The sequence below is a fragment of the Oryza glaberrima genome, chromosome 2, assembly GCF_000147395.1.
Source record: "Oryza glaberrima chromosome 2, OglaRS2, whole genome shotgun sequence".
Classification (NCBI taxonomy): Eukaryota; Viridiplantae; Streptophyta; class Magnoliopsida; order Poales; family Poaceae; genus Oryza; species Oryza glaberrima.
Window position 1 is genome coordinate 8,129,451 of NC_068327.1, and position 25,035 is coordinate 8,154,485.

At 40.0% G+C, this 25,035-nt stretch overlaps 1 protein-coding gene across 1 annotated transcript; it reads left to right on the forward strand.

Moving 5' to 3' along the window:
- The first annotated feature begins 759 nt into the window (after nt 1-759).
- Nucleotides 760-9,190, forward strand: LOC127762815 (ubiquitin C-terminal hydrolase 15). The gene is made up of 14 exons (XM_052287314.1): nt 760-1,068; nt 1,942-2,343; nt 2,688-3,078; nt 3,161-3,548; nt 3,638-3,792; nt 3,884-3,972; nt 4,144-4,229; nt 4,326-4,488; nt 5,568-5,691; nt 5,946-6,103; nt 6,195-6,279; nt 6,616-6,828; nt 7,832-7,893; nt 7,984-9,190. The coding sequence occupies exons 2-14, from the start codon at nt 2,021-2,023 to the stop codon at nt 8,672-8,674; spliced, it is 2,928 nt and encodes a 975-aa protein (XP_052143274.1). The 5' UTR covers nt 760-1,068; nt 1,942-2,020; the 3' UTR covers nt 8,675-9,190.
- Nucleotides 9,191-25,035: the final 15,845 nt, after the last annotated feature.

Genomic DNA, 25,035 nt, shown 5'->3' on the forward strand with positions numbered 1-25,035 from the left:
CGCCGTCGACGGCGGGAACAATTGTGGGCGGTGGCCTTGGCCAAATCGCTGAAGGGACAATGTTGTTGACCGACGACGATCCTTCTTGTGCGGATTGGTGGTGTGGGTTTGGACAGGAAATCGCGGGCGAAAGCCTTGTCGAGCCATTTGGCCGGCTGACAACGGCGACGCCGTTTGGTGTTGTTCCCCTCCATGGAGGCGTTGTTTTAGCATACCCCTTCGTTTCCCTACCATATTCTCCGGGTGAAAACCTTGCTTCGGTTCCGAACGAGCGGTGGTGGCGATCCACGTCGCATCCTCCTTGGGGGCACCGCTTTGGAAAAACCTCTTCGTGCAAGGATATTGTCATTGGTCTATGCATTGGCTTCGAACTTTAGTCCTAGGCCTGGACGAGACCTTCTAGCTCCACATTTTGTTTTGCTTTTCTCAGTTTGGGTCCTCTCTTCTCTTGGTTGGTGTGTTCAACTTGTCTTGAACTACACTTTCTTCTGGAGTGGATCTTTGTAATAATTGGCTGTAGTTCTTTTTAGCAAAGGCTGGTATATTATATTCCATTATCTAAAAAAAATCTGACCTAAAAAAGAAAAGCGAGCACACGACGCCAAACCTCATCCCTACCGTCCATTCCCCGATCGGACGGCCACCAAAAATCAAAAAAAAGGAAAAAAAATAAAGAAAATCCCCCTCCTCCCCCTCCCTGTCTTTCCCACAAGGGAAGGGAGAGAAACCGAGGAGACCAAGCAAAGCCAAAGGGAAAAAAATTCGCAAAGCGCACACGCCCATTCGCACACGAGACGACGCAGCGATCGAGCAGCGCAGCGCACAGTAGCAGCCGAGCGACTGAGCGAGCGAGCGAGCCCTACTCCGCCTCCGCCTCCGCCTCCGCCGCCGCCGCTCGCCGCGGCGCCTCCCTCTCCGGCCGCCGCCGCCGCCGCCGCCTGCAGCGCCGTTCGCGTGGGCGCCGCTCGATCTCTCGAGGGAAAAAGCGGGGAGGCGCGGGCGCTGCCGCGTCCCTTTTTGCTGCCCGGAGATCCGCCCCGGGGTGGGGCGGCGGCATTCCTTCGCCTGGTAAAACCCTAGACTCCCTTCGATTCGGGTTCCCCCTTTGCCTCGCTCCGCGGAGGAATCGGGCGTTTTCTGCGGCGGGGGTTCCGCTCGGTCCGGGGGCTCCTTGCGCGGGCGGTGTTAATCCGTTTGCTCGCTGGGTCGGGGTGGGTGGGGGTGGGTTCGTGCGCCGACACCTGTAGCGGGGGCGCCCGCGTGTGGGGGGAATTTGGGCGTGGGGTAGTTCGCCTCCCCCTGCGTGGTTGGGATCTGGGGGATTGTAGATTTCCTCATTCTTTTGTTAGGCTAGAGAACTGGTAGTACTATTTTGGCATTGATGTGGTCAATGTGGTGCGCGCGAGTTAGGTCTTATGCAACAGGATGTTTGTGGGGAGATATGGGCGGAATGTATTGCATAAGATTGTGGATGGATTTCAGCGCTTTGCATGAATGTTTGGGAATGTAATGATACGTTTCAGGTATTCTAATGCCTTCTTGGCTAGAAATTTTGGGTATATTACAGTGAAGATGTGACTCTACCAACTTGTCCTTTTTTGGGTGGGTTTGAGTATTTAGCCATTCACAGATAATTTTTGTTTCCACCAGTATGGTAGTGTCTGGTATAGCTTCAGCTTATGTGCTTGTAAGCTCATGTCGTCATTCTGAAGCTACCATAAAACCTTTTTGCGCCCTGGAAATGCCAATCAAGCTTTGGCCTGAGAGATCGATCTTCTAATGCATATAAATGAGGCTCCAATAGCTTGTTTGTCAAGAAGCTTAATGTTCTCATAGCCCCTAAATCTTTGAATGGTTTATGTTATCATTGTCATTTTCCACTTTCGTGATAGTGCAAAGTGGAAAACTCTAAACTTAATTTTTGTTATGCTGCTTCCGTAGGTCAATCAGCAATTTGGAATGATTTTTCAAGCTGAAGCAGAGAATTATCGAAGTTGGATGATAATATTCTGTTAGGGACATGCTCCAACCAAGGGAATCCGATGTGCCTGTACTATTTGTTGTATTTATTGTACTTCCGGTGATAGCTTATTTTCTTCTTGGAAGATGGCATGATGCTGTAAGTAAGAAGGCACGGGTAAGTGTGCTGGCCCAGCGAGCTGCAGAAGAAACCTTCAAGGTGGAAACAATGGCGACTCCAGACGTTATATTGCCAGGACCTTCTTTAAGACCCATGCCTTATATGAGATCTGCACCTTCTGCAAGACCCGAATACCATGAGTGTGCTACTTGCCACGGGCCTGCTAAGACTCGCTGCTCCAGATGCAAGTCTGTTAGATACTGGTAAGATACTCTGTTTCTCTTCTCCATCATGTGCTGTCTATTCATTATAATCAATCTGTGTACCAAATAAACTGTGCCCCTCGCATGCTATTGAGTATTGAAATATGGTAACTATTACTCTTTTATGCCCTTAATAGTACCGTAGTAGGTATTTGGAAGTGGCAATTTGACTGTATATGACTATAGCAATTCTGATAACCTTAACAGCTGGTATTTAAAAAAAAAAAAGCTAAATTCAGTATTTGCCACTCCTCAAGTTGCCCTTGCACCACATCTCTCTCTATCATGTAGCCTATCTGATTGTGTTAATTAATGTACATATTATGACTTTTGATGTTCAACAGCTCTGGAAAGTGTCAAATAATTCACTGGAGGCAAGGTCATAAGCAAACATGTCAGCAATGGAATGGTTTTGGTACTAGCAGCTCTGGTGGACTACCTCCTACTGAGAATACTGAACAGATGCCATTCTTAAGTAACCTGAACTCACCTCTTCGAGGGAGCGATGTTCATCTGCATGACATGGATTTCGATACCATGTCAGAGCCATCCTTTGTGACAACAGATAGCTATAATCTTGATACCAGCCCATTTCTGTCAGACCGAAGCAACATGAATAAACCAAACCAATTTCTACATACAAGTGAAAATGGTGCTGCCATTGGATCTTATGAGAAGAACGACTATAGTATTGATGGAGAAGTCCCTTCTTCTGAGATTCTGTCAGGAAATAAGGTAGCTTAGCCAAGCTCTTAACTACAATTTTCTTTTACAAGATTTGTTTTAAGTAATCCAATCCATTACATTATCTTTTCAGGGTTTAAATAACAGTTCTGGTTCAGGTGAAAACTGCGGAAACCGTGATGTAATTTATCCTCTCAATAGTGTGGTACATCAACCCAATAATTATGCCCCTGAAATAAGAAAGCGGCCCAAAGCAAGCATCACGGTTTATGAATCTGATAAAGGCGTGTATTTAACTTCTGATATGATCAGTTCTGGTGAGGGGCCATATGCTTCTGCTGCAGAGTCACTACAAAGAAGTAACTCATCTGGAAATGTTACCGGAAAAGGAAACATGATACATAAGAAACCACCATACCCATCTGGTAAAGTGTCATCATCACAAAAATCACAGGAGAAGGTGTTGACATCACATCAATATGATGGGCATGAAAAGAATCCCCACAACAAAAATGAGCAAAGTTAGTGCATAATTTCTTTATTGGATAAAATGGCCTTGCTTTGTCATATGGTTACTTCGTTGATCTCATATATTTACTACATTTTGCAGGATCTACCAAAACAGCTGTTTCAACAAACAGCAGTTTGCAAGGATGCAATGGCATCTCAAAAGCAGGAGCATCAAAGGTTGAAGCCCTGAAGAAGCCTTCAAAATTTCTCAAAACCAGTCTGGTGGGTTTGATCAATGATAACAAGAGGAGTAAGGTTTGAATCATCCACGATATATCTCGAGTTAGTTATTTCAGAGTTTCTGTATCAAAATGCTGAGGGTATTGTTTCTAAATTGACACTTCAGGTACTGTTCCCATATGAAGATCTTGTTAAGTTTTTTCAGTATGAAGTACGGGGCATCTCACCTAGAGGTCTTTTCAATTGTGGAAATAGGTACTTAACATTGTTCATTGAGTGTTCATTGTAATGAGTTCTGCAAATAACAGAACCTAAGAATCTTAACAGAAAATATGACTCTTGTTTCTTCCATTCTCATCTCCATGTTCTAAACAATTGTTTGTTCGCATGTCACTATCTGATTGTTATTGCTCCTTTTTTTTGCAGTTGCTATGCAAATGCTGTTCTACAATGTCTCATGTGCACAAAACCCCTGATGATCTATCTGCTTCTGAGACTGCATTCCAAAGACTGTAATACCAAAACTCAAGCCCCCACCCTCCTTGGTGTAGTTGTGAAATTTCTCACCATCTCTGATTTCTTTGACATTGATTGCTTTATTCTTTTAGGTTGCTCAAAGAATTGGTGCCTCATGTGTGAACTTGAGCAATATGCTTCAACTTTGCGTGAAAGTGGTGGCCCTGTTTCTCCAAGTAGAATCCTTTCTAATCTGAGGAATATTGGATGTCGCTTGGGTGGTGGAAGTCAAGAAGATGCTCATGAATTTTTAAGGTGCTGTAACTGTTACATGCTACTTCTAGTTTTCATTTGTAATTGCTTGCTACCTTTTTTAGGTTGTTCTAGTGATAAGATAACTTCAGTAGAAGTGGGAGTAATGCTTAGGAAACCCTGCCAAAACTTCTATTCCACATTATTGCTTCATCACTATCAAAATTTATTGAAATATTTCCTCATGTAAGAGAAGCAATTTTTGCATACACCTATCCTGGAGCTAAAAGGAATCGTTGCTATTTGGGGTATGCAAAATAAAAGGGCGAACAAATGCGAAGAACCATGACTCGGAGGGTTCCTTTTTCTTATTTGAACATGGCCAGTCAGAAATTAATGAAATTTCTCGACTAACTTGAAATTGATCTAAAAAGTTCCAAATCTGTTTTTTCTTATGGCCTATTTTGCTTCTGATGATTATATCTTTTTCTTTAAAAAAGAAAGATTATATCTATTGTTGACTTGTACTTTAGCATAGCTACCTAGTTATTATTTGCCACATAAATGGTTTTTTGGCATGGTAATGTGGGGTTGAGAGAAGCGGCCACTGATGCTAGTATAACCATTTACTGTTTCTTGCTCTAGCCAAAAAATAAAAAATAAAAATCCATAATAGTATGTGCAATGGAACTTCATCTGTTGATATTGTTGATCACATTTACGCACACACACACACACACACACACTGGTGTGCTTCAGTTGAAATTTCGTGAAGTTCACATATTTGTCCCTAGCCTTCTTTGATTGGACATGTATTAAGGGATGCACTCAGGGTGTGCATGTGTGTTTGAGTTTTCTATGTAACAGGAGAGAAAAAAAAAAGGAATTTCTCCCATTGTCCAAGTGAATAATTGATTACTGTCTCCCTTAAGGCTGTAATCTGGAACTGTAATGCACTAATGTATCTGAATATTTGAGTTTTAATGTGTCCTTTTCTAATAACCTCATGCTCCAGTATGTTCACGCTCTATGAAATAGATTAATGAAAAAGGGAAATTATAATTGAAGTATTTGGAATCTGAAAAGAGTTCCATTATTTGTGACCATGCACTCACATTATCCTTGATTTGCTAAATTACCAGGCATCTTGTGATGTCTATGCAAGGGGCATGCCTGGATGGACTTGGTGGTGAGAAGCAGGTAGAAGCAAGCTTGCAGGAAACTACACTGATACAGCAGATGTTTGGTGGCCGTCTTAAATCGAAGGTAACTTAATAAATTGCTGACTTCTCAGGTGTAATTTTGAAGATAGCTGCTAGTTTGTTCAGTGTCGTACTGTTTGTTATCCTGTGTAGTTGCTGTGAATATGTTTTCCCCACTTGTAAAAAGATGCAGTTTTTCCCCACTTGTAAAAAGATGCAGTTTTGTCACTTAAGATTTCTCCTCTTCATGTCAATTATCTTACTAGTTGGCTGTTCATTGTGATTTACTATGCTAACTGATTTAGTTAATGAAACTAGGTTAAGTGCCTCAGATGCTACCATGAATCTGAAAGATACGAGAATATAATGGATCTTACTTTGGAGATTCATGGTTGGGTCGAGTCCTTGCAAGATGCTTTGACACAATTCACTGCTCCTGAAGATTTGGATGGAGAAAATATGTATAAATGTGGAAGGTACTGTTGCAACTAATATATTTATCCATCATTTCCATTGGATCACACCATCACAACATATTGAACTTATCTTTTAATTCTTTTAATGCAGGTGTTCTGCCTATGTCAAAGCTAGGAAACAATTAAGCGTGCATGAGGTGCCAAATATATTAACTGTAGTTCTTAAAAGATTCCAGGTACTATTTGATTTCACGCCATATTGATAAATTCCCAGTAATTGCTTATACCAGGTCTACTGTTTAGCTAGACATTGGAAGCATTTTCTTGCACATTTATGCAGTACTGTAGTTTGCATGCGATATTTGCCTAACTATTTGATAACATCCAGTTAAAAACGACTAATTTCTATTATATGATGTAAGCACATTTCGGGAAAAATTGAAGCATACAATTCGTTAGCTGGATCACTTGATATATGAATTACATTGGCCTATTTAGCTACTCTGAAGAGACGCTGTTGCATAATTTTCCCCTCAATATGATGAAATTAAGTGAATATTTTATTGCTCCAGACAGGGAAATATGGGAAGATCAACAAATGTGTTACTTTTCCTGATATGTTGGACATGGTTCCGTTTGTGACTGGAGCTGGTGATAATCCTCCTCTTTACTTCTTGTATGCCGTGGTTGTACACGTGGATACAGAAAATGCATCATTCTCTGGACATTACATATCATATGTCAAAGATATGCAGGGCACATGGTTGAGAATTGATGATTCAGAGGTATGTGATACAAAAATGTGAAGAAATGTGGTTCTGATGATTCCTTATTTAAATTAAGAACCTGTTTAGGTGTTGCTTTAAGAAATTACTTATGAGTTTGGACCCTATAGAACTGCATATGTCTAGATTTATTATGGTATCGTGAGATTATCTTCCAGTGGGCCATAATATACTCTGTACTCTGTTTCTCCTAATGCAGTTATGGTGTTAACTTAAACTATATATTCAATTATGTTTGCCCTTGTCCTTTTAATTTTCAAGTTCAGTTTTTATCCATCCATATATCTATATAAAAATCACTCCCTCCAGTCACAAAAGGACACTGTTTTTGACTTTTCAAATTAAACAATGCATAACTTTGACTACTTAATTATGCTGCATAAATCTTGAAAAGTTATTCAAGTGTAATATTATGAAAAGTACGACGAACTTGAGTACATTTTTCATATGCTCAAAACCTACATTTTAAACAATACTTACGGTCAAATTTAACTTGCTTTGACCGTACCTATCCTAAAAAAGACATTCTTTTGACTGGAGAGAGTATTTGTACAAAGAACAAATGTTATATCATATGCTGTGTTTTTTTTAGAACCATTTGAAAGTATATGCTCACAAATTATGCTTTATGTGTCCAAACTATCTTACTGTATGGGATAAGGACAGGCAACTTTCAATTTCTAGGTGTTCAATGACTATAATAAAATTTCAATACCAGTACATTACTATTAAAAGATGTGACAGATGTACTAGTCTATTTGATATAACTAGATTGGTAAAAATGCACTATTAGGATCTTGGACTATGGTATATGATCGCACAGTACGATCCTATGGGAGCATCTTTGATTCAACTGGAAATTCTGATCCTCACAAAGAGTGCTTTGTGTCGAGAATTTCATGTCTTTTTAGCATGTGATATCACGTTTCTTAGGAGGCTGCTATATGTGCATTTGAAAATCTGAAAATCAAATGAGCTGATATGATAATTTGGATGAATGTAGGTCCAGGCTGTTTCACTGAATCAAGTTATGTCAGAAGGTGCATATATGCTGTTCTACATGAGGTATATACGAACTGTGATGTCTGTGGTATCTATATTATCAGATAAAATTGTTCTGTGCCTGTAGCAAACTCATATTTATGTAACCTTCAGATCTTTTCCTCGCCCACCGAAGATTTACATTGAGAAGGGCCTATCATCAGTTCCTACATGTTCAAAGCGCCATTCATCAAAATCCTCCAAGGGATCTAAGCAAGACCTGAATCATACTGAGTCACTCTTTGCTTCCAGTGATCAAACCTATGGAATATACGATTTCAGACCAGACAACGGCTATATACAAGATCAGCATGCTGCTTTGAGAACCAGAAATTTCTATCATACCGATGATGCTTTTGCAGATTCGATTAGCACAGACTTCTCAGATGCTACATCAAGCGAATGGTCACTGTTTACCAGCTCTGATGAATCCTCATTTACGACTGAAAGCACTAGAGATTCATTCAGTGTTGTGGACTATGGTGACAATGCTGGCCTTGATCCAATTTCCTCTATATTTGGGCCTTATTATGCTCAAGACCATCCTCCTGGCAGTTTTGCCTCGTGTACAAGGTTGTCACCTTCCAATCCACAAACAAGGTACTTCCAAGAGAACACAGGCTTTGTCTCAGATTCTTCCATGCCGGCTCACCTGCACGGCAATGTACATAGAGGAAGATATCCAGACAGGGCCTGTTCTTCTTCAGCTGAACCTCCTGCTTCAGCAAATCCGCGAAGCGTATATGGTAGGTATGGCCTTAGTAGAGAAGGTTTTGTTCAAACATCTGGATTTTGTCAAATGTAATTGTCTACATTTCATAGTTTTAGCTGGAGTTTGGCAGCTGTGGTTACCACTGCCATTAAATACCGCCTCATGTTCTTTTATTTCAGATGAGGCATATTTAATTTTAGCTGCATATCCTAGGTTAGTTGGGTGAGTGACTCAATGTAGCAGGCCAGCAGGGTAATTAGATTTGTCTAGGTGCCTAGCACTTCAGGAGATAGATGTTAGAACACAGTGACAGGCTTTGTGCCATCCATTGTTCAACCAAAAGCCAGTCATATCATTTATCTAGTTGCACAAAATTGTACCAAAGAGCTCAGTTCTGTTTGCTTTCAGATTTCTAACCCACGGAACTCCGAAAGGAGGGATTCCAGCACTAGAACTTCAGGGGAATATCTGCAATTCTCCTAAAATTTCAGCAAAAGCAGAATGATTATTTCCACACAAGCACAAGCATCTTGTTCTTCTGACTTTGTTTGCTGCTGCTGCTGCGTGTAGTTACTGCGAACCAATCGATAAGTTTTGCATCAGGCATTTGCATCCTCGCGAGCAAATACACCTAAGTTAATTAAATTAAGAGTAATGGTGGAGACGATTCTCTGGCTTCACTTTGTCTCATTTTCTCTAGAATCTCTAGAAAAAGGATAGAAAAAGAAATGAAAACGAAAATACTAATAATTAGAACCTAATTAATTAATCTTGAGCACAAACCGTACATGGGCCAAAGAATAAACACCACAAGCCCAAACCAGCGAAGCCTGCGCCAAAAGGCCAACCAAAGCTACACACTATTCCCTGTGAAAGCCCAACTAAAGCCTGCGCCAAAAGCCCAACCAAAGCTGCACCCTCTTTTGTTTTACCATTTGCCTGTAATAATGCTATTTGAGGATTGAATTAGTCCTGGTCTCACTGAATTAGCTGTTAGATCACTACAAAAAATGGAAAGGAAAAATCTGGCTATCCGTTTCTGGTGGACAGGATGGGCAGAAGATATCTTTGACATACTAATATCTTTGAGCCAGTTAATTAAGGCATGCATTTTCTTTAGGGCATGTACTTTGCTCTTGAATAGTCAATACAAGAATTGGTGAATCAATAATTAAGCTCTTCTTGGAAGGTCCAATCTTAGTCTTTAATAGTACTTTAGTAGGAATTCAATATGCTTGACCAAAAGTGTATGTCCTGCCCCAACGAGCACCTCATGGGACCAAATATGTTGAATAGTTTGTTTGCTTAACTGAGAAAAAAAAACTCTGTTCTTCCTGAGCAGTGCAGATGGAACAAAAAGGAAAATGCCCCAAACTACACAGGATCTTTCTACATATACATGAGGGCACTGCAACTTTATTAGAAAGAATTTACTCGGTAATTTTGTGGTTATGTATTACTTAACCAGTCATGCATTTCTGTTAGTGGTCATGGAATTTGTGTCTGCTATTTTCTCTACAAGTACTTCCTGTGCCCAACTGTGCCTGAAACTATGAAATACCCCCACAGGATCTTTCTGTGACATCAGTGATGATATCATGCTGATTTTGATACCTGAATTTTCAGCCTCAGCTTTACGCATTATAAAAACACAAGTGCCAACTGCCAAGTGCATTGGTGATGTGGCAACAGGGCATGGCATTGCATTTTCTTCCCTCTATTTTCCTCTTCTCTTTCTCTGTCTAGCCTATTCTGTTTCTTCTGTCACACATTCAGTTTATTCTGCAAGACTGGATATGAAAATGATCTGAAGAAGATTCATCAACACATGACTGCCCCTGATTTCAATTTTCAAATGTCAAACATTCAACCTAGGAGAATAACTGGTCAGCATATATTACTCTGGTCTGTTCAAACTATGCTGCTTTCAGATGATTCATGCAGGATATGAAACCTCTGAGAAGCTTATTCCCAGCTTGCATGACTAGGAAACAAGTTAATTTCATAAATAAGTTACATCTTACATCTTTTTTTTCATTTAACAAGAAGCCTGATTTCATTCACTCTCTTTGATTGGAACAGGCTCATTGGTATACTACAAGAATTGCCTATAAAACAGATCAATGATTGATAAAACACTGTCTATGATTATGGGCCATGATTTATGGCTCAAAGCACTGACTGTTTAGCATATTACTTTCAGATCATAGCTACTTATTTCGCCCACTATCATGATCAAAACAAAGGACAAAAAGGTCGGTCTGTCTGACTACATGAAACCATGTACATGTGATGTTGCCCCTTGATTGTTTCATCCAGGACACAAACTGGAATTGTGTTTTCCAACTTATAGAAGGTGAAGAGAGATTTATTTATTTTTTTAAAAAATGGTTGCTAATACAAGATGCTCTGAAAGTACTGTTAGGAAGGCGGTCATTGTCTTCATATCCAGGATTGGTTATAAATTAATGTGTCTGCCTCTAGGCTGCCTTCGTTGTTGCATTGACTGTATTATTGGTTACTGTTAAGCAATAGCCTATAGCAGTCTATCCTTTTTAATGATGCCCCTGAGTGCCCAGCTTCATGCTATCAACACGAATACAACATGAAACCATGGTGTACAGAGCTGAATATTCTTTATGGTTAGAACAATTTCTTAGCATAAACTTTCCTTGAGTCGTCACACCTTCCACACCAACCTAATTTTAGAAATTTCACGGGTATAAGACCCTATTTAATTCAGCTTAGGATTATTATAATATAAATTATTAGGAGGATGCTGAAACAAACAAGTAAATTACTACGATAAATTATTATAATTTATAAGCTAGATTAGTATAATATAATAATCTTCTCTAAAGGAGCTTTTTTTAGATTATTGGGTAGCTAAAGACTCACTACCCCTAGATATCTCAAATAGTATGGAAAAATAAATAACTCACAGTTTATTCTATGTTAACTTATTATAATCCAGCTTACATTAATCTGATTTAATAATCTATATTACAATAATCTTAATTTGAAATAAACATGACGTAAAGCTGTGGCACAATCTGTACACACGTTGTCTCAAAATATAACTACATTTATAGTTATACGTTAAGAGTAGTTAATAGCCCTTCAACGCCCAAAATTTGTATTTTATTGTGCCATCCAAGATTCCAACCCGAAATATCTTATACCTTTAATACCAAATAACAATACGGAAGATCCGGCTATGTGCATCTAGAGTTTACTTCTATTTTATATTTATTTTAAAAAAACAATATCGAGACTTGTTACATTAATACAGTTTAAAGAGATGCAACGCAAGGATATATACAATACAAGCATCAAAACAACATGAAAAACCACTGCCATGCTAAACAATAGCAGCAACTCCATGTACTGGTTGATACTCCCACCATAAAAAAAACGAATCTAGTACTGAATGTGACATAATCTAGTATAATAAATACGGATAGATATATGTCTAGATTCATAGTACTAGAATATATCACATCCATTACTAGATTGGTTTTTTATGGGATTGAGGGGGTATACCACAAGGACCACAGCGGATTAGGCAGCCACTCATGCTTGGCTTGAGCTTGAAGGGACCACCCTACAGTGGCATGGAGGACCAGTGGCCTTGCTTTTAGCCAGTACTGTGCCCATCCCTGAATGCCATCAACTTGCAGTTGGGATTGCTGATCAAGTACTACCACCCTGCCCCTCAAATGATCCTTCAGAGGGCACATAAAAATTGCCTTGGGATGGCCAGGACCATCCATTGCTCCAGCAGCACAGATAGAAAGGTCTCTCTAGTTTTTTTTTTTTTTTTTGGAGGTGGGGGGGGGGGGGGGGGGGGGGGCAGTGTCAAAGAGGTAGGATGGAAATGGAGTGATTCCAGAATATATGCCGTTTTAAAAGATTGGTGGCTGGAACAAATGCAGATTGCTTTCTGATTGTTACCTTCTTTTATCATCTTTCGTAGATAAGCATAAAGGTGGATAGATGTATATGTGTGTGTCCTCTATTTTCTTTAACTCAGAATGATGTGAACATTTCATTGTATAAACAAAAAGGATGGGAACAATGGGAACAATGATACCATTCTTAGGCGCGTCCGGTGGTGGAGGAGGTGACCACGGTGCGAGGAGGAGCTGCCGGTGGGTGTGACGCGGTCTACGGCGCATGAAGGCTGGCCGACGGGGGGCGCCGGTGCAATGGTCCCACATGTCGGCAGAGTTTGGGCGGTGGTGGAGCTTCGGTGCATCAGCCGTTGACTTGCAGGTGGTGAGCGGCGGGTGAAAACCTAGCCCGACCTTGGTCGGACCTACAACGATGGCGCTCGAGTGTCATTTCCCCTCCTGAGGACGTTGTCGTGCTGTCTCTCTCCTCAAGGGTGGTTGCCGGGCGAAAGCCCAGTATTGGCTCTTTTGAGACCTTGACGGACAGCGGCGGTGGTTTTCCGTCGCTTCTCTCCTTGGAGACGTCATTTAGGCATGCCCTTGCCGAAACCACTCGAGCAATTGGTGCAAGCACACTCTAGATTTCATCCTCTTGTGGCGGCATCCTAGTTTCTACAAGTTGGTCACGTCGAAAGGGCCTAGGGGGGAGAGGTGTTCCATCTTCTCTCTCACCCTCTCTCCATAAATCCGGAAGACGTGGATAGAGTTGGGCGCTGTGTTGGTTGTAAGGGCATTTTTTTGGGCGCGTATGTGTTCCGTTGTTGGCCTAGCGGCAGTCGGTCACACTTAGCGACGGCCGGTCCGGTGCTAGCCTTCTCCCGGACCTGTGTGTTGGCGTTGTGAACTGTGGCTGAAATTAATCACCTACTTAAAAGAAGATACAGGAGAGATAACAAAACAAATTACAGAATCCGCCTGTAAAATGTGAGACGAATTTATTAAGCCTAATTAATCTGTCATTAGTAAATGTTTATTGTAGCACCACATTATCAGATCATGGAGTAATTAGACTTAAAAGATTCGTCTCGCAATTCACACGCAATATGTGTAATTAGTTATTTTTTTCGTTTATATTTAATACTCCATGCATGTGTCCAAATATTTGATGTGACAGGGTGAAAAATTTTACTAGGGGATCTAAACAGGGCCATAGCTAGCTTTGCAGTTCAAACGTGCGAATCTCTACTATTATAAAAATTGAATATGTTTTTGCCAGTATTTTGGTACGTCATCCGTGTATGAGACGGTATTTAAGTTCATTTGCTTTTGGAAATACATGATCTTTCACTTTTGGTAATACATAAGGAATCATATAAGAAATCTATTTAAAAAACTCGCTTGCTAATTTGATACGATCGGACTCCTATCTGCAGCTCATAATTTTCTAAAAAAATATATATGTAAGCGAACTCTTACATTGAATTTTATCTTAACTAACCCATATAACAATAATAAGATTAAAATAGACTTTACCCGTTAGAACGTACGGATATTTTTTTTCGAGTAATTAATAAAATACCGGATTAAAAAAACAAGTTGGAAAATCTCTCTAGATCCTTCTTTGCGAGGCATGGTCCCCGGCGTTTTCCACGAGCTGGACGTCCTCCTCCGTCTGACGATCGACCTATATCGCTATTGATTCCGACTCGTGCAATTATTTGGATCGATCATCCCTTAAAAAAAAAAACCGCGAGCGGTCCAGTTTTTCAGTTTCGTCCTCTTCAGTCTCTTATTCGCTAGGGCAAACACAGACAGCGATGGTTCCTGTAGCACAGAGCATCAATCTCTCAACTCCCCTATTTCCCACGACCCTCTGTATCAGAATAAGTTTATTTTTTATCACTCTATTCATTCTAAAATAAATTTATTTTAAGTAATTATTGTATTGAAATTTATAAAAATATAAAATAAATACATTACGAATAGATAAAAGAAGAAATAATAGTATTAGGATTTAAGAAAGTAAATAAAGATATTTTGATATTGGTATAATAGAATGCGTAAAATGAACATATTTTGGAACACGGATTGTCCCGTTGCTGCTACAGACGCCACGACGCGCCACGTCGCATGCACCTGTCGCTACTGTACCCTGCCTGGCTGTCCCTGTGCCTGATTAATTCTTGATTAATAAATTGTCCGCAGTTAATTAGGTCACTTTCAGAGAAGGATGAGCTGCACCCAGTTGATAGGTTTTACAGTAAATGCACTCGGCTTGGTCTGAAATCGGGCATATTTTAGATAATGGATATCACTCCGTCCTCTCCATTCTAACAGGTGTACTCCCTCCATACTCGTAAAGGAAGTCGTTTAGAACAGCGACACGATCTCCAAAACATAATTTTGACTTCTTATTTCTATAAAAATATTTATTGAAAAATGATATATGTATACTTTTATAAAAGTATTTTTCAAGACAAATCTATACATATAATTTTTACATTTTCAAACTCAAGCGTACAATACTTAGTGTTTAGTGAGAAGAGTTTTAACTACCAAGTATCTCTAAACAGAGATTTTCATTTTTCGAGGTGAACCTAGGGAAGAACTGGCATAAAGCTTTGAATTATATTAACAAGAATATATAAAAAAAGTTGGTCCTATAATAAACTTGATGAAACATGTTCGATTTTATTTTTTATTTTTTTTAAAAATCGAGCATTGTTTCACTAAGTAGATCGAACATGTTTCACTAAGTAGATCAAAAAAGTTTCTGTCAGGATTATGGATACCACATACCTAATAGTAGTCGACTAAATCTCGGTAGGACCCACCACGTACTATGTCCTATACGGAAACAACCTACGGATATAGGAGGAGTTCCGCATAAGGAAAGACAACCAGAATTCTACATGGAAACGACAAGGACTACTCGGATTGTATCCATATTGGTTTCCCTAGTTCTACTTGGACAAGGGGACACCTATGGGTATAAATACAAGGCCCCCTAGTAGGAGAGGGGATACAGTCAATCGAGACGGATCAAGACAGAAGATCAACATAGAAGCCAACATACGCCAAGACAAGACGCCGGATATCGACTTCAGGGATAAACATGGCTAGTCCGCTACGGTGTCTCCAGATACTGTCAGGAGAGACGAAAGCGTTATCTCTGATCTCGCCGGGCACGAACTCGAGGAGGAAGACTACCCTGTTGTCGACTACGAGTCAGACCTTCAGACCGCCATGTCGACAACAGTTAGATAGGCTACCCCAAATATTATACTAGTGTGATTATGGTGAATAAGAGCAATATCGGCTTCGGCCAACAGGATGTAGGGTTATTACCTGACAATTCAGGGGCCCGAACCTGTATAAAAATCTCTGTCTCCATCTCTTTTACCTCAGTCTCGCGTATACCCTAGTACCAACTATCCCCATACTATGCAAATACCGGAATAGCGACATCAAACGTCGACAGTTTCAATCTTGTAAAAGGCTGAAACATAATCAAATCACTTGATGAAACATTTTGTTACAACGTATGAAACAACGGTTTCAAAAAAATCGGGCGTTGTTTTCACCCTATATAAAAATAATGTTTTAGCAGAGAATGTTTCAATTCTTAAAAAAAAGTGAAACATGGTCAGATCACTAGATTAAACAATTTGGTTCAACGTATGCAACAAACGATTTAAAGCCATTGCAACACTTAAAACCCATGTACATCAACAAACCACGTGTCCATTAAGATGAACTTATGAAACAGTATCAAAATCCACTGTAATATTTCATCCATACAGAGTAAAACATCACGAGTACACTAGCTGAAACATTGTTGGTGGAAAAAAATTAAAACAAATCCCACTAATAGAATGTTTTCGTTATATCCGGGCAGCTGTTACAACGGTGCGCGAGTGGTGAGGACATATGGTAGAAGCGGCGCACGTGCGTGGGAGGCGAGGCGGAGGCGCCCGGTTTTTTTTTTTTCACCGCATTGGACGCTCGATTTTGAGCATTTTCGATTATTGTGTGGTATATATCAATTCCGGACTCAGACAGCTACTTACACACGTCACGTACATACTAGTTGCAACGTACCGGAGATGCATCGATCGATCAAACCCCAGAAAAAATGATGCGAATCCAGCATATATTTCCTCATGGGAAGCACTGAACAAAGCTGACGTGTTTGGAGGAGGAATATTATCATCTCTTCGATCCCCAGGTCCATCGATGATGCATATATATTCCTCCAAAATCTTGCTTTAATTCGATTCCATCTCCATGATTAGACAATTCACAAAAATTAATTGAATAGCTAATTAAGCTCTCCTGATTAATTGGTCTAGTCAACAGAGAGAAGATAACGGCGATGCGCTGCTGATTCCTCTCTCTGCCTGATCTGCAGCTAGCCTAATTAACAGGATCACGTAATTAGCAAAACCGAAAAGGTTGCATCAGTTTAGCAAGCTTAGCTAGCCGCTGAGTTGAGGTACAGTTGTCGAAGCCGCTTGACGATTAGCGTTAATTAATACAGATTAGTTGAGGTACACTCTCCTGGGTGGTAGTAGTACTGACTCTGTAATTGTGTCTCGTGGATAGGTTAAGGCTATGTTTAGATCCAACTCTAAAATTTTACATCATGTTATATCAAACATTTAAATACTGTATAAAGTATTAAATATAGGCTAAAAATAACTAATTGCACAGATTACGACTAATTTGCAAGGCGAATCTTTTAAGCCTAATTGCTTCATGATTTGACAATTTAGTGTTATAGTAAATATTTACTAATGATAGATTAATTAGACTTAATAAATTTATCACGCGGTTTACTGACGGATTCTATAGTTAGTTTTTTTTATCAGTATCCAAACACCTAATGCGACAACCTATATAATATCTGATGTGACACGCTAAAACTTTACACCGGTGATCTAAACACCCCAAGATGATTTTTGCTTTTTCTGGAAACACTGGGACTCATTCTGTCGACGTTTGATGTCTCGACTACGGTATTTGCATGGCATGGGGATCGTTTGTACTAGGATATACGTGAGACTGAGGTAAAAGAGTCGGAGACGGGGATTTTTATATAGGTTCGGGCCCCTGAATGGTCAGGTAATAACCCTACATCCTGTTGGCCGAAGCCGGTATTGCTCTTATTCATGATAATCACACCAGTACAATATTTGGGGTAGCCTATCTAACTGTTGTCGACATGGCGGTCTGAAGGTCTGACTCGTAGTCGACAACATGGTAGCCTTCCCCCTCGAATCCGTGCCCGGCGAGATCAGAGATAGCGCTTTCGTCTCTCCTGACAGTATCCGGAGACACCGTAGGGTACTAGCCGTGCTTATCCCTGAAGTCGATATCCGGCAGCGTGTCTTGGTGTATGTAGGATTCTATGTTGTGGCTTCTATGTCGATTGTGTTGGGTGTTGATCCTCCTCCCTCTCCTCTTAGGGGGGCTTGTATTTATACCCATAGGTGTCCCCTTGTCCAAGTAGAACAAGGGAAACCAATATGGATACAATCCGAGTAGTCCTTGTCGTTTCCATGTAGAACTCTGGTTGTCTTTCCTTATCCGGAACTCCTTCTATATCCGAAGGTTGCTCACGTATAGGACATGGTATGTAGTGGGTCCTGCCGAGATTTAGTCAACTACTATTAGGTATGTGGTATCCATAACCATGACAGTAGCCCCCGACTTCAATGCAAATGAACAGGTTCATATTCTCAACCGCAGACCTTGGAGTAACTGTTATCGAGCTCATGTGACCGTTCTCAGTGAGTTCAGAGATAACGTTAGACTTCCTTTATCAGCCTCGCGCGGACACCTAAAGGGTTTGTCTGAGTCAATCTCCGACGTCAACTAAGAAAGTACAGAGCATACGACTAAGTCTCCCGTCTTGTTGTAATCGAGAATTTGGATTGAAGTCAAGAAATTTTATCTCGGCGGGTACACCATCTCTTCATTCCGTATTCCTTGTCGAGATCCACCAACCGTTCTTGAGTAATCGAGTAGGCGTAGAGTCTGCGACGGAGCCTTGTCAACATTTGTCGTACTCGCCTTAGTCGATCTTGGTGTAGATCCATAGAGACATGAAGTCTTTGACAATGTCAAGTAGAATTTTCCTGAAATCAATACTCAGAAAAGAATATTAGATAGAAATAGCCTCCGAGCGAATGCTCAAAGGGTGACATGTTATAATATGTATGAAAACCGAAAATGAATTAAACTTACAGACCAATTTTTTGTATATGAGCGTCTTCTCTTTTACCGACTTCGATCAGTCAGTTTGTTGAGTTATACACTCTCCCTAGCCCCCAGCCTTGTCATCGGAGAATCGTTCTCGGAAGATAAGGCTCTTTTACCTTTGACCTACCTCGGTTGAACAAGCACTGATCCTAGCCCCCAGCCATGAAGTTGGAAAATCCATTTCCGATTACACGGCTTGGTTAATACGCACGGCGAGAACTCTTACACGACCAGATCTTACATGGTCTTTTGTTTCTGAAGGATCCGACAAGGCCTTATCGGCTCTGGGCGTCCCCAGCCGAAGTTCCCTTAGGTTCCTCGGAGGCATTGTCAAGACGGCGTAAAGGGACATTAGGATAGGTTTCAATGCTAGGTGTCTTTTGTGGTAAGGGATCTCTGGGTAAAACACTTGGCGATATTGTGTATCTGATATCAACTTTGTTGGAGTAGAGGTAATGGAAGAATCGCTACACCTCTGGTCGAGGACCAGGTGGTAGTCGCAACTCGACCACTAGAAGTAGAAATAGTGGGAGAATCGCTACACCGCTGGTCGAGAACTAGATGTAGTCTAAACTCGACCACTAGAAATAAAGGTAGTGGGAGAATCGCTACACCGCAGATCGAGAACCAGGTATAGTTTAAACTCGACCACTAGAAGTCAGGGTAGTGGGAGAATCGCTACACCGTTGGTCGAGAACCAGATGTAATCTAAACTCGACCACTAGAAGTAAATGTACGAGAGCGCTACGATTGACTGGTTGAGAACTAGTGAGTAGGTGTCTCTCGATCATTTGGAGTCGTGGTATGAGGACCGCTACGCTGCCGGTCGAAGACTAGTCGTAGCTGTTCCTCAACCATCTGAAGTCATGGTGCGAGAGATTGTTACGTCTTAGTAGTTCGAGAACCAGCGAGCGAGTAGAATTATCTCTCGAACACCAATGGAAGTTGCACTGTGAGAGATTGCTACGTACTGGTTCGAGAACCAGCGAGTGAGTAGAATCATCTCTCGAACACCAATGGAGGTTGCGGTGCGAAAGATTGCTACGCACTGGTTTGAGGACCAGCGAACGTGTAGAGTTATCTCTCGAACACCAATGGAAGTTGCGGTGCGAGAGATTGCTACGTACTGGTTCGAGGACCAGCGAGCGAGTAGAATTATCTCTCGAACACCAATGGAAGTGCTAGAGTTGGTTTATTATGTGCGTCTCATGTGGCCAGCATGACTCACGCACCCAACTTGTAGCATATCCGGATGTCCGTTCGCAATCATGTCGGGTGATCAAGCCGACGGTGTTCGCGAGGAATTATCCGTTAACAACCTTTTCTCGAGTAGTCCAGCCATGGCCGATGCTATGAGATAGGTCGTCGGTCTTCGTTGGTGGGTTGGGCGCGACGACTCTGCATTTGTCGAGATCGTTCTCGATAATGCGGTGTACTTGACCAACAACCTACTCGAGTGCTCAATTCTTCCTGAAAAATATTTTCTAGAAGACAAGATATATAGCAGATAATATCGAGTATGTACTCAAAAACTGCATGGATCTTCTAGCATTATCAGGATATGACGAGCAGATGTAAATATCAGGCATTATGTAAACCGTAAACAAGCATAATTTATATGGAAGAAAATAGAGCGAGCCCCCAGTGTTAAACCGTAGTCGATTTAACATCGGGGACACTCGCGCAATAGATTTTGTATAAAAAAAAACATGCTCTAGGTAGACATAATGAATTATTGATCTGACAATATTTTATAGATCGGAAAAAACAGGTACGATTAATTGCATATAAAATAATGCATACCTATGTAGATATATGCTGAATATATCTATAAAATTAGTAGATTAACTTGAAAATTAACCTACTAAATACCTTTGGTTTGTCCGGATGGCATATACACATATAACTAAAGTCACCATGCATGTATGCCGTATGGATGTGTGTTGTCTGATCTTTGAATCTGAGTTGAGCCACGTGTGCATGTGCAGTTGGTAGGAAATCGGTAATTTTGTTGACCGTGTATCCCTTAGACTTACGTGGCCTCACAAGTCTCCTGTCACGGCAAGGGATAATTAGAGTCCGATTCCCACACAGCATACGAGCACACATAGTCGTCTAGGATTCAGGGGATGAGTCGTCCGGTTTCCTCGGTGATGGCGTTGATCTGGCAGCTAGATGGTCAACCGATCGGCTCTAGTGAATTTTCAGAGCAGACACTGTGACCCGAAGATATAGCCGGCGCCGACGAAGTAGTGAACTATTGTCCTCCACGGTCAGCTCAAGTACTCCGATTGGTGAGGTAGATCAATTTGTTGACGATGATGATCTCGATCTCGTCGGGGGAACGTACTTCGTTCGGGTTAGATCTCCCAGAGCCGATGTTGTCGAGTAACTTGTTGTTGGAGAGTTCATCTCTTAAACTCATCTCGTCGAAAACTTGAAGCACCAAAATCCCCTACCTGGCGCGCCACTGTCGATGTTTGATATCTCAACTACGGTATTTGCATGGCATGGGGATCGTTGGTACTAGGATATACGCGAGACTGAGGTAAAAGAGATGGAGACGGGGATTTTTATACAGGTTCGGACCCCTGAATGGTCAGGTAATAACCCTACATCCTGTTGGCCGAAGCCGGTATTGCTCTTATTCATGATAATCACACCAGTACAATATTTGGGGTAGCCTATCTAACTGTTGTCGACATGGCGGTCTGAAGGTCTGACTCGTAGGTCGATAACAGGGTAGCCTTCCTCCTCGAATCCGTGCCCGGTGAGATCAGAGATAGCGCTTTCGTCTCTCCTAACAGTATCTGGAGACACCATAGGGTACTAGCCGTGCTTATCCCTGAAGTCGATATCCGGCGGCGTGTCTTGGCGTATGTAGGCTTCTATGTTGTGTATGTCGATTGTGTTGGGTGTTGATCCTCCTCCCTCTCCTCCTAGGGGGGCTTGTATTTATACCCATAGGTGTCTCTTTGTCCAAGTAGAACTAGGGAAACCAATATAAATACAATCCGAGTAGTCATTGTCGTTTCCATGTAGAACTCTGATTGTATTTCCTTATCCGGAACTCCTCCTATATCCGAAAGTTGCTTCTGTATAGGACATGGTATGTAGTGGGTCCTGCCGAGATTTAGTCAACTATTATTAGGTATGTGGTATCCATAACCCTGACACATTCATCTCCTGACATGTGGAGCACTAGATGTTGTACACCTATCAGATGGTCGGTTAGTATACGCATATCCACAAAAAACAAATTGTACCTTTCTTTCTTTTTTTTTCCCTTTTTAACGTGCATGCAGTCTCCGAGAGTTTGTTAAGAGATATACCCGTTTCACAATACTTAAATAATTTTATTTATCGTTTAAGTTTGACTACTCATAATTTATAAATAAAATTATAACTAAATAAAAGTATATCAGTAAAGTATGTTATATAAATATAAACATATAAATCCCTTTCACCATAATTAAACGGTCTATACTAGCGGTGAAACCAGAGTAATTGGTAGTCAAAATTAACAGTGAAGTGCACGAGGTGATTCCTAGACTTATGTGAATATGTCACCTATGTTTTTGAACCATCAAAATACATTTTTAGGTCTATGAATTTATCTTGGTGTTATATAGATTCAAACATATTTCAACCCGCTTCGTGTGCTGACGTGGCATGTCACAGTGATGCCTATGTGTCACTAGAATCTACGTGCCAGTCGTATAAAAAAAGTAAATTAAGAGAGAGAGAGAGAGAGGAGAAAATGATGTTTTTAAATTTTGAAAAATTAAAATTAAAAAAAGAGAGGGGAGAAAAAAAACATTTTCAAAGGCGTCACCATGTCATGCCACGCCATCGTGTGGAGCGGCTTGGAGCCGTTTGGACTTATATGATACCCATGACAATTTTGTAGACCCGAAAATGTATTTTGAGAACCAACAATTTATATGACACACCCGCGACTACCATTACACTTTACTCCAAAATTAAATATTATAAATCAGAAAGGAGCATATTTCTTGCACTTTTTCCCTCGTGCAACAATGTTGTACTATTATTTCACCAACATTTATGACAGTGTCAAATGTTTACAACTTTAGATTTATAAGTGAGATATAGGACTGCAAATTTGAGTTTGGTTTTAAAATTGGGCGACGACCTATCTTCTCTAATGGTTTTGACTTTGGTACCTATAGCAAAGGTTGGAGCAGGACAAGGACTATAGATTATGCAGATCTTGTCAAACTTGTATGGAGATGTATTGCCATTTCTGTGTTTAGGTTGGTGTTCTAGTTAGTTATCATATTTTCCATCAAATTATATTTTTCAATTTACAGACGTTTTGAAGTAGTTTCTTCGAAACAAAGCATGGAATGAATTCCATTATCTAAAAAAATAATTGCAATTTTCTACAAAAATAAGCTAAAGAAATGGGTAACTTATAGAAAATCCAGGTTTTACAATGAAAGTTGCTAAAACTCTTAGGTATCAAACACATGTGCATATAACCTCAAGTTTTACAATCGCTCTAATTAATGTTTTCTTCTGCAAAAAACAACTATCATTCAAACTCAAACAACAACATATCGGACACCCATTTACTCTATTTTTATGCCACAACATTTATGTTGCTCTATTCAGCTATTTTGTTATTTCAAACAATATTGTTTCAAAAATGCTAGGATTCTGTTTTGCAAATCCTTATAACCATAATATGTTTATTTATCACTAGCGATGACACGTATTTGGTAACTTTGACAACAATATTTAGAACTTTCTGAGAAAATTTCTTTAAGAACATGTGATGGAATGGGGCCTTGTTGGGACATTGAAGAAGTTCCTTTTTTTTTAAAAAAAAAAAGTACATTATCATTAATTTGACTGCGGGACCCTACATGCTATGGTGATATTAAAATAGAAAAAGAAAATGTTTTCAAAGGAGCTTGAATACTCCATAGGTTTGAACTTTGAAGAGCGTAAGGTCCATCCAAGAATTCCTCCATGCATGGGGTCTGAGCTCATGTAAGAATCTCTCTAAATTTTATTGGAATTATCATAAAGGTATTTCTTTGTTCCAAAGTCATAACTGGAACTTTTAGGTCACCATTCCTTACAATGAAGGTCAAGAGTCCATATCTTTATATTTATAGACAGAGATAATATAATGCAGAGACTATCTAATTATAGTACTGTACGTATGTAACTATTTCGAGGACAAATTAAAGGCCGTAAATCGGGAATAGTCATGTTATAAGGTCTGATGGAGCACACCTGATCAGATGCTTAGCTCTATCCAAATTGTTTCCCTTATATTTAATTGTTGGATTAAGGATATTTGATTTAGAGTCGAAAAAATATGGGTAATTAATTGTTTTGTGAAGTTTGATTTCCAGCACTTTCCTATCCTGCTCACGTTTTCGTGTCTCACGTTACTCTGAAAGAGAAACTCTTGTCCTTTCTATCAATAAAAATGATCGGATAACACACTAAACATCCACCTGTAACTGTTATTGCACGGTGTTTCCTTTTTTTTTCGCTCAAGTGTGCCAATTAAACATGAGTGGATTTCTTGCAACCACAATTATGTAAATCGCTCCTCCGTCCTCACCATTTCTTTTCCTAGGATCTGACTAAGCATAGCCCTTAAAATTGAAATTTGATTATGAATGGCTCTAAATGCATACCGTATGATCTAAAAGCATTTTTTTCCAGTATATAGAAAACACACATACATCATAAAATATATCCCTTAACACACGCTCAAACGCTTATGCTAACCATAATCCATAATCCCTAATCTAAGTAAGGCCCTGTGTGATTTAGTTTAAGATGATTATAATCTATATTATTAGGAGTAAGCTAGCTGAAACAAATAAGTAGATTATTATGATAAATTATTATAATCTATAAACTAGATTAGTATAATCTAATAATCTCATCTGGATGAGCTTTTTTTAGATTATTGGGTGGCTAAAGACCCACTACCTTTAGAGATGCCTCAAATAATCCAGAGAAACAAACAATTTGTAGCTTATTTTATGTCAGCTTATTATAATTCAGCTTAGAGTAATCTGAATTTAGATTACAATAATCTTAAAACTGAAAGGAACATAGCCCAAATCACTTGAAAGCGTGTCTATATAAAAAATATTTTGCTAACCTCTCACTAAATCGCTATTGACAGTATACTCATTTTTGTATGATATTTTAGAAATAATGACTATGGGTAGAGTGTTGTATCCACAACTCCATCACCATATCTTGTGTGTTTCTAATTGTGTTGCAAAATTAGTGTGGGAA